A 9496-nucleotide genomic window follows, 5' to 3' on the forward strand; every position below is an offset into this window, starting at 1 on the left:
TGTCATGACACAGGCAGGACAGAAGCCAAGAGCTCTCTTGAACTTGGGCAGCTATTCTTCTCAAGACCGCCATGCCCATCTGATGGGCTGGGCCGTGGGGTGCGGGAGGAGGGAGTTGGCTCCGACCAGATTCCTGAGCTGCCAACTGTGCTCAGTGATCTTAGGATGGTTCTTAGGGCTGGGGAGTCCTTCTGAGAAAGCTGCTGCATGCCGTCTCCTGCTTGCCCTGTGGCCCCCAGAGCAGCACGTGCTAGAGGAGCTGGAGAGGCAGGCTGTGCTCGTGTACACCCCGTCCCGCAAGGTGAACGGCAAGCGCGTGGTCTGCTACGACGACCGCTACATCGTGAAGGTGGCCTATGAGCGGGATGGCATCATCGTCTCCAACGACAACTACCGTGACCTGCAGAGCGAGAACCCTGAGTGGAAGTGGTTCATCGAGCAGAGGCTGCTCATGTTTTCCTTCGTCAATGACCGGTACGTGGTGACCGAGGGGACCCCAGCCAGGCGGGGTGGGACTGACTGGCAGGAAGCCACTCCAACTAGCCTGGGCCCCGCAGGCTTGCAGTCAGGCACACCACACCAGAAGCAGAGGACACCCAGCCCTGGAGGCAGCTGGTCTGAGGTTTCCCTCTCTGCTCCCCGAGATTCCACAGTCTGTCTCTGTGCCTCTGGGTCTCCTCTCTTTTGTGACCAGCTTTCCCAACAGGGCAGTTTTGCCCCAATTGTCCATGACCGTTCTGTTCCCAGGTCCACCTCTCGCTGACCTGGCAGAGTTGCGCAGCATGGGCTTGGGGCACCCTAAACGTTTTGTTTTTATTTTTAAAGAATTTAATACTTCAATTAAGAGCACCGGAAAAGTCATCATGGGGAAAATCTGAACTTTGTGGTACTTCCTTTCACTTCTTTTATGTTTGTATCTGTTTGTTTAAAAAGTTTTGAGTTACAGGGGGGAGTGGGCACCATCATTTTTTGGGGTGTCAAGATCTTAGAGCTGACTCTGTCTCAATACCTCTCCGTTGGAATTTTCAGGAGAATCTGGTTGGTTCATTTGTCCCCTAGGTTGGTTCCCCTGGGTTAGGACCACCCTGGACCAACCAGCTATAGCTGGGGGATGTCAGGGTCCCAAGGCACAAACCTGGTAGCAGGTGCCAGGAGGGGGCCCTAGACTGAGCTAAGCTGGGGAGGAAGTGATGGCTGGTCCAATGCATGTGCTCATGCTGAGGGCAGAGGCTAGGAACCTGGCAAGGTGGGCATGGGTCTCAGACTAGCCTATGGGTCCCACCAAGGTGGGACGAGGTGGGGAGGACACAGCTAGCGGGGACTTCATTCCTACTTCAGCTTCTGTTCCAGGCAGTGATGACTTGGTCCTCATTCTAGGCTCTCTGACTGGCTTTTAAGAATGTGGTTTGAGACAAGCTGCCCACCTCTGTGAGGCAGGCACTGTCTGTGCCTTATCTGCCATGGCCCCGCATGCCTGGAACACCTCAGGCACTCAGTTACTAGCTGTAGAGGAATGAGTACAGCCCTGGGGAAGGGAGGATGGTGAGAGAAGGGGGGCCATGTCAGCTGGGCCAGGCCACTTGCACATGGCAGACTAGTTCCTGACCCTATAGCCCGGGAGGCAGTGTGGTATGGCGGAAAGAGCTGGGGCTTTGGGAAGCAGGAAGTGAGCTTTCAACCCGAAGCTCTACCGTTTACTGGCCACATGTTGTGGGGAAATCACTGAACCTCAATGAGCAGAATTAACTGTACTTGGGTTAATCATACTTACGTCTGAGGACGTAAGGTTGTGAGGACTAGAGAGAATTGTACTGTTATTCCCAGGCCAGGCTAGGACATGGTGCTTCCAGGGCCACTGTTGTCCCCACTACCACCTGGCCCACAGCTCTGGAGGTGGCAGCGCCCTCCTTAGCCCCAGGGCACATGCTCGCAGCAGCTACCCTGAAGTAGCCCCTTGGGTATTTCACATACACAAGGCTAGCGTCACCTTCTGTGCGGCTCAGGCATGGAGGCATCTGGCAAGTTTGGTAACTGTTCCAGAAAACCCTCACTGAGGTCTGATGGATCATGGCTGCCTCTGGCCTAGTGACAGCCTGGGGCCCAGGCCAAGTCCTTTGGATGCACTGGCCTCTGCTAAAGGCCTGCCAGAAGGTCCCGCAGCTGCCAGGAGGCAGAGCCTCCCCGCCTGCTTGTGGGCGAGGATGCCTGCCCCAGCGCCCTGGACACATCCATAGGACCCTTTTGGACCAGCTTGCAGCCGTAAGACTGGGAGAGAGCAGGAGGGGAAGCCTTTGGGAACTTTTAATAACCGCAGTGGGCGGCAACTCAGGTTTTTGGTCTGGGCCCAAGTCTGAAAAGCTGGCTGTGTCGCTGGGATCTGAGCTATGGAGACGGCCTGGGACAGGGTATTGCCCAACTCTGAGCCAGCCTAGAGGACATGGTCTGCAGGGTGGGACCTCAGTATGACCCTTGACTCTCAGGGGGACACAAACGCATACAAACAGGCCCCTATTTTGGATTCCACAACCCCTCCGGTGGAAACTTGGTGTGACCTGGCAGTGCCTCCTGGGAACAGAAGTATTCTATAAGAGAGGGGATGGTGCTAAACGAGGGGCGTTTTCTTCTGAGTAATGTTTCCCTCATTTGAGCCGTGGGCACTCGGAGCTGCATTCCCTTCCTAGATGTAATGCCTGGGAGAAAGGAGGGGGCAGGCGGGAGGCAGGGTGGTATCAGCCCAGAGCCCCAGGTTTGCAGAGGATGGTGGAGCCTGTTAGGAGCTTCTGTGTGCAGGCTGCAGCTGGGATCCAGTGCTTCACTGACTCATGGCTGGCATTTCAAACTCTGTTAGTATTTATCCCCACCCTGTATGTGCCCAGAGCTGTGGGGCAGCTCCGCAGAAATGGGACGTGGGCCTCCAGGAGCTTAGAGGAGGACTGTTTTGTGGCCCCATGGAGGTCTCAGACCTTCTGTTGAAGACAACAGGAAGGCAGCTTACAGTTACTTTCAGACGAGGATCCAATTTGAGTGGGGGAAAAAAAAATCACCTGGGGCATTGTTAAAATGCCAATTCCTGAACAACTTGAGATTCTGATGAAGCAGGTCTGGTGGGAAGCCAGGGGCCTGCGTTCGGGAAGGAGCTGCTCGGTGAATCTGGCACTGCTGGCTTGAACTTCAGCAGGAGAAACTCTGGGAAGAGGCCCATGGGCTGCTCCCCCAGGATCAGTGCAGTGCCCTGCCCTGCATGGATTCTGTGAGAAGGAAGGGGTGTGCTGCTCTAATATGCTATGACACCCATGGGTGCAGTAAGAGGCCTGGAAGGTGAGCCGAGGCCATGCCCTCGCTGTACAGGTGCCATTGTCGAGTCTCTGTGGGTCTTGCAGTTGCCCCTGTGTGCTTGTCTTCCAGGTTCATGCCTCCTGACGACCCCCTAGGCCGCCGAGGACCCACCTTGAGCAACTTCCTGAGCAAGAAGCAGAAACCCCCAGAGCCGTCCTGGCAGCACTGTCCCTACGGTGGGTAGCACCCCGTGTCTTGGGAGCCCTGTTTAGGGACTTGTGTCTGGATGGAAGCTTTCTGACAGGGTTATTATAAGGATGAACTGACATCTGAGCCACCTGTTTCATGGAAACGTTTGTGGGGGTTGGATGCAGGGGTCACACACAGGGCAAAGCCAGGTCCAGGAAGCAGGGAGGCTTTGTGCTCCCCTAAGTTCCCTTTTTCAGTCCCTTCACCTGGCACCCTGGCACGTTGTGTCCCATCCTGCCCCCTCATCTCCTCATCCCCGATGCATTTATGGACTTTGGTCAGTGCTATCCATTGAGAGTTAAGGATTTTATCCAGAGTCCTCCAGGACACCAGCCTTCTAGCCAGCTCTCACTTGCAAATTAATGTCCCCAGGTGTCCGCGCCCTATGGAAGTTTGGAAAGCCTTAGGTGATAGGCAGTCATTTCTTGTTAGAATTAAGGGGACATACATTCAGGTTGGCTCATCTACTGTCTTTCACTCTCAAAAATGCCCAGGTTTGGATGATAAATTATTTGATCACCACGGTAGGGAGAGGACAGTGGTTAGCACAGGGATGTGCTAATGGTGGAAACTGAGGCAGCACTGAAGCCACAATCCTATTCCATGAGCACCCACTGCTCCCTCCCCAAGCTTGGTCCTATCTACAGGGTTCCTGGGGAAGTAGAGGCTGAAGGTCATTGGAAGGAGAGATTTGGTCTCAGTCCCTGGCCAAAGGGCACCTACCTGCCGGACACTGGGGTTGCTGTGCCCAGCCCCCCACACCACAAGGCGGAGGGTGCTACACCCACGTGCATTCTGCGTGTGGCCCAGTGCACTTGGTCCCACCTCGTCCTGCCCCAATCCTGACAAGTCTTTGGCCTGGTGCTCTTTCGTGAGGAAACTCCGAAGAGAAAGGCTGCGGGGCGGGCAATGTGTGGACCACACAGGACTCGCACAGTCTCTCCCCGCGCGAGAGCTCACCCAGCGCCCTCTCTCCCCGCTGCCCCTTCTAGGCAAGAAATGCACCTACGGCATCAAGTGCAAGTTCTACCATCCCGAGAGGCCGAACCACGCGCAGCTGCCCGTGGCTGACGAGCTTCGAGCGCAAACACGGACCTGGCGGGGCCCGGGCGCCGACGAGGAGAGGCCGAGGGCCCGGGCGGAGCAGGGCGGCTCCTGGGAAGCCCCCGCCACCTCCTGGCCTGGTCCCCGGGAGCCTGGTTCGCGCAGCCTGCCCCCAGTGCGGCGCACGGCGGACGTGGCGGGCCTCGAGGGCGGCCTCTCGCGGCTCACCTTCAGCGACGACCCGGGGCTCCTCGGCGCTCCCCTTCCTGGCCCCGGCGGCGGCCTCGCGCCCCGTCCGCGCTGTCCCGACTGGGTGGCGCCCAGGGCTTCGCTGTCCCTGCCAGCCCTTCCTGGCCTCTCGAGCTCCCACAGCCCATCTGGCCCGCTAGTCCGGCCGCTGGCTGGGGACCTCCCCAGGGATCCTCAGAGTGACCTGCTCCCCGAGCGAATGCCGCCCGCCGACCCGTGGGCCCTCCCGCATGGGGCTGCCCGGATCCCGGGACACTCGGCCTGGGCAGAAGTGGGATGGGGAGACGGCGCCTTCTGGGGACCTTTGGGGTCCACGCCCCGGGCAGCAGCGGGCGAGAGGGATGCACGCGCTCGGGCACGCACCGCACTCTGCAGCATCTTCCCGCCCCACCAGGTGGACAGCGTCATGGCCCTGAACCCCGCGCTCTCCGACGTCACTAGGCTCATCCTCCTCATCCAGAGATTCCAAAGGTTCAGTGCGCCTGTGGGAAATCCCTAAGGAGCAAGTACAAGCCATCACCAGTGATGTCCCATCCCTGCCTTGCAGCTCAGCCAAGGTGGGCCAGCGGTTGACAGCCTGCACCTGGGTCGGCCCACGTGTGGGACCCCCTTCTCTTTAAAGATGTTCAGGGAAGCCAACTTCGTCACCCTCAGCTATGCTCTTAGTGGCACTTAGTAACCCTCACTGACTACCTAGGGCTGCTGCTGGACGTCTTAGAGCGATGTCTCCTGTTTGCAGCTCTAGGAGTCCCACCAGGCTCCAAGGGTTTGTCTAGAGCACTCCACGGCTGTTTTTGTCAAGCTGTACTTGGGATCCACAAGTGGGTCCCGCCAGAAATGAAGTGGAATAGAAAGTGTCAACGCACACCCCACATAAGGCTAAGTATATGTGAAACTCTTGTTAGTTAGCTGTGAGTGTGCGCCTGTGGTAGCTGTGCAAATCTTTTTTTTTTTATTAAATTTATTGAGGTGACAATTGTTAGTAAAATTACATAGATTTCAGGTGTACAATTCTGTATTACATCATCTATAAAACCCATTGTGTGATCATCACCCAGAGTCAGTTCTCCTTCCATCACCATATATTCAATCCCCCTTACCCTCATCTCCCACCCCCCACCCCCCACCCCCCTTACCCTCTGGCAACCACCAAACCATTGTCTGTGTCTATGAGTTTCTGTTTCTGGTAGCCATGCAAATTTAATGTGGGTCATGGGCAAAAATTTGAGAAATCCTGGTAAATGGCCTTGAGTTTCATTGCATCAAAACATATTTGAAATATAATACGTAGTCAGTTGGCCAGTGGAGATTTTGACATCTGGAGGTTTCATATGAGCCTTTTCTGTTCTAGCCTCATGAGGGCAACACAGAGTTCTAGCCTTGACATGTGGGCTCCACCTGTCACTTTGATGTTGTGTGTCTGTGCCAGTCTGTGGAGGTGTGGCAGGGGCGTGTTGTCCTGACGGCCTGCCTGCGGGGCCCTCACCCCCTTCATATACACACACAGACACATACACACATAGACATACACATCACATGCACACTGCTTGACTCCGGGCTAAGAGGTCCAGCACAGGCCCTCTGCTGGCCAAGGCTTCTAAGCTACACCTCACAGCAGAAGCCCAGTGAGTCAGGATTTTTGCTCAGAAACCCTCAGGTTGGTCAGAGGTAAGCTGGGATGACCCTCAATCATGGAGGTTTATTGCCACCTTCCACCATTGTTGTTTTTTTTCAAGCCAGCTACTGCTTTGGGTTTTGGGGAGAAAGGGGTTCCCCCATTTGTCATGGACAAGAAATTACATGATGCTTCCAGAGCATGGACCTCAGGCAGCTCTGGGCGGCATCCACTCATGCGCTCTGGGTTATGAGTCCAGCTCCACAGGTCTTGGCTGGTTTGTTCATGAGGGGACTTGGTGGCTTGGCCATGGCAGAGAGTGTGGGGCATCTCCCAATGGAAAATCAGTGGCCCACCCCTGCATGCTTCCAGTAGACTGGCAGGAGCAGAGAGAAATTTCTCAGTGGGTTACTCGGCCGCACTGCTGGCACAGCTCAGGGTGCATCCTGGGAGACTTGGCTCCTGGCCCTCTAATTCATGCTAGATGCTACCGTTGGAGATACAGTAAAGCGTATCTGCCTTTTCATCTTTTTAACCCTGATTCTTAACATGGCTTCAGCCTGATCTGTTCCTCACCTTTTTTAGGCTGAAAGAGGACCCTGTACTCACAATTGTACCTTATTATTTTGGGATCTTAGCCCTGAAGAGGGTCCACTCTTTCTAGATAAATTGGATTTCCTTCTTGGTGTTTCTTTTTAATTTTTTTTTTCTTTTGACAAGACAAGCTTTATGTTAGAGCTGCTTTTGTCGTTTGATATAGAATCATTGCCTTGCTGATTTACAACTGAAAATGTTTAAACTGCTTCCTTGGAGGACAAGTTTGAGTTTTAGTAAGCTGTAAAGCTATTTTATTTGGTTCACTGTGATTAAGACAAGAACAAAAGCACATTTCGATGTAATCCCCTTTGGAATTTTTTCCAAAGTCTTGGTATGTCTTTGTGACACAAAACATGGATGGGACAGATGAATGAAATGTCCCTAGCTGCATAACTGGTACCGTGCTCCAAAAATAAATCACTTTTATGCATACCCGGACTCTTCACTGTCAAATTGTGTATCAGTTTCTCTCATGTCGGCTTTTCCCCTGGGCTGGTTTTTCATGTTAAATATTGTGGGTGTGAAAACTGAGGTTATTTTATGGCTGCTTTATTTGGTGTTATCCCACCCATGGGGTGGGGGGCAGAGGTGAAGGGACTGGAATCCATCTTTTCCATCAGAAGCCTTGAGGCCTAAGGGAAGGACATGTCTTTGCTGGCTGTTCAGCAGACTGCTCCCAAGGACACGAGCTGCTGACCTGTTTGCGTACTTTTAAAATCCTCGTTACAGAACCATGAAGCAGTCTCATAAAAGCCACTCTTCTTGTGTGAACCTGCAGCAGAGTCCTTGATTGCTTAAATCTGAGGAGCCCAGTGCCTTACCATATTTATGCCCATGCAGCTTTCCCAAGGCCTCTGGAAGGTGGTTTGACGCAGAACTGCAAAATGTTGGGGGTTGAGGGGCAGAAGCAAGAGAAGCCATTGTCCGTGTCAGCATTGTTCCAGATAAAATGAATCCCAGCTCTCAGGATTTTACAGAGAACTCGGATGGGGAGCAATGAGAAGACTGCCAGCTGGCACGGGTATGACTTCCTGCCTCTGGGAGAAAAGTACCCCATTGCAGGGGTGGGAGGTGGGGGGGTAGGGGGGGTGAGGGAAAGAGGCATTAAAGAATGGGTGATGGGGGAGGAGGCTCTGGGAATTGGAGCAATTAATTGGAATCACAAATCCTACCATGACAGAGAGCATGGAACCAGGACCGGCTATAATATATAACTTGTGGGCCCCGTGCAAAATTAAAATGCAGGGCCCCTTGTTCCGAAATGATCAAGAATTTCAAGACAGTGACAGCAGAGCATTCAATCACGAGGCCCTTCTAAACACAGGGCCTTGTGCAGCTGCATAGGTCACAGCCCATGGAGCCGCCCTGTGTGCAGTTACTTAAATGACAAGCAAGAAGAACATTCTCTGTACGGAATGTGTTCATAACAAAACACCAAGTGAAAGAAGTCGGAGCTCTAGATGAGACGCACACCCTTTGTAGCTGGGTAAGGCCATGTACATCCAGGGCAGGTGCTGGTCCCACGGGCTCTCACCCTTAGGGACTCCTTACTACATCTGCCCAACGACTGAGTGGGCCTCCCTGGTTTTCCTGCCCATCTCTCATGCAAGAAGCTAAAAAGGAGTTGAGGGGTCTTGGGCAAACCACACACTGAATCGCCCTTCCAAATGGGTACGAGAAGTCGGTAGGGGTAGCTTTTGCCAGCAGCAAGTATACTGGTTTGTATTAGGCAAGGCTTTTAGGTTACAAGCACAGCTCACAAAGCAAATGGCAGGAGGCCAAGGGGGAAGGGTGGAGGCAGCTGCGGAGCTGGCTGGTATTAGGGGCTTGAACCCTGTCAAGGACTCTCTCCTCTCCTTTCTTCTGCATGTGGGATTATTCTCTCTAATTCTCTTTTCTAATTCTCATAATGAAAGCCATTCTGTAGGCAGATGTAGGCACATGTCCTTCCAGTTAAAGGACTCAAGAGGCAACCTCAGAATAATCCTAGGGAGAATTCTGATTGGCTGGCTTGGATCACGTGCCCACCCCTGGACCAGTCACTGAGAGATACTACCATTGGTCCAGCTGGGTCTCATGCTCGGGTCTCATGCTCAGGCCTCTGGCTAGGATGAGGGCATATACTGTGACTGTCAGCTCCCACCCGAACCCACATTGTTGGTGGAGGTGGGAGTGGGGTTGGGGATGGTGAGCAGTTCTCTCAAAAAAGTGGAAACTGTGTCCAGGCAGACAAAACAAATGCCCACAATAATGTTGGAATCTAGGGATTGTGCCAGGGTTTAAAATGGCCCCACCTACCTCCACATCCAACTCTGGTCCTACTTGAGAAAGGAGCTGCTGTGTTTATTCTATTTTTCCCTTAGTCAGGAAAACGCTGTGTCTGCCCATCCACAGACAGCAGAGCTTTCTGTGGGAGGCAGTTGGAAGGGCCTGCTGCTCCAGTGCCTGAGGCATCATTGTGTTACT

At 53.7% G+C, this 9496-nt stretch overlaps 1 protein-coding gene across 2 annotated transcripts in view; it reads left to right on the forward strand.

Annotated features, from left to right (window-relative positions):
• The window catches only part of ZC3H12D (zinc finger CCCH-type containing 12D), a 30160-nt gene extending 22698 nt beyond the window's left edge, over positions 1 to 7462 (forward strand). For both annotated transcript variants that reach the window (XM_019746948.3, XM_074333697.2), the window contains exons 4-6: positions 240 to 474; positions 3406 to 3512; positions 4518 to 7462. In XM_019746948.3, coding sequence (XP_019602507.2) covers positions 240 to 474; positions 3406 to 3512; positions 4518 to 5317 — 1142 coding nt within the window. In that variant the 3' untranslated portion in view covers positions 5318 to 7462. The remainder of the gene's footprint in view (positions 1 to 239; positions 475 to 3405; positions 3513 to 4517) is intronic.
• The last annotated feature ends 2034 nt before the right edge of the window (positions 7463 to 9496 follow it).

This window comes from Rhinolophus sinicus, chromosome 2, assembly GCF_057876585.1.
Source record: "Rhinolophus sinicus isolate RSI-liver-muscle chromosome 2, RSI-T2T, whole genome shotgun sequence".
NCBI classification, from domain to species: domain Eukaryota; kingdom Metazoa; phylum Chordata; class Mammalia; order Chiroptera; family Rhinolophidae; genus Rhinolophus; species Rhinolophus sinicus.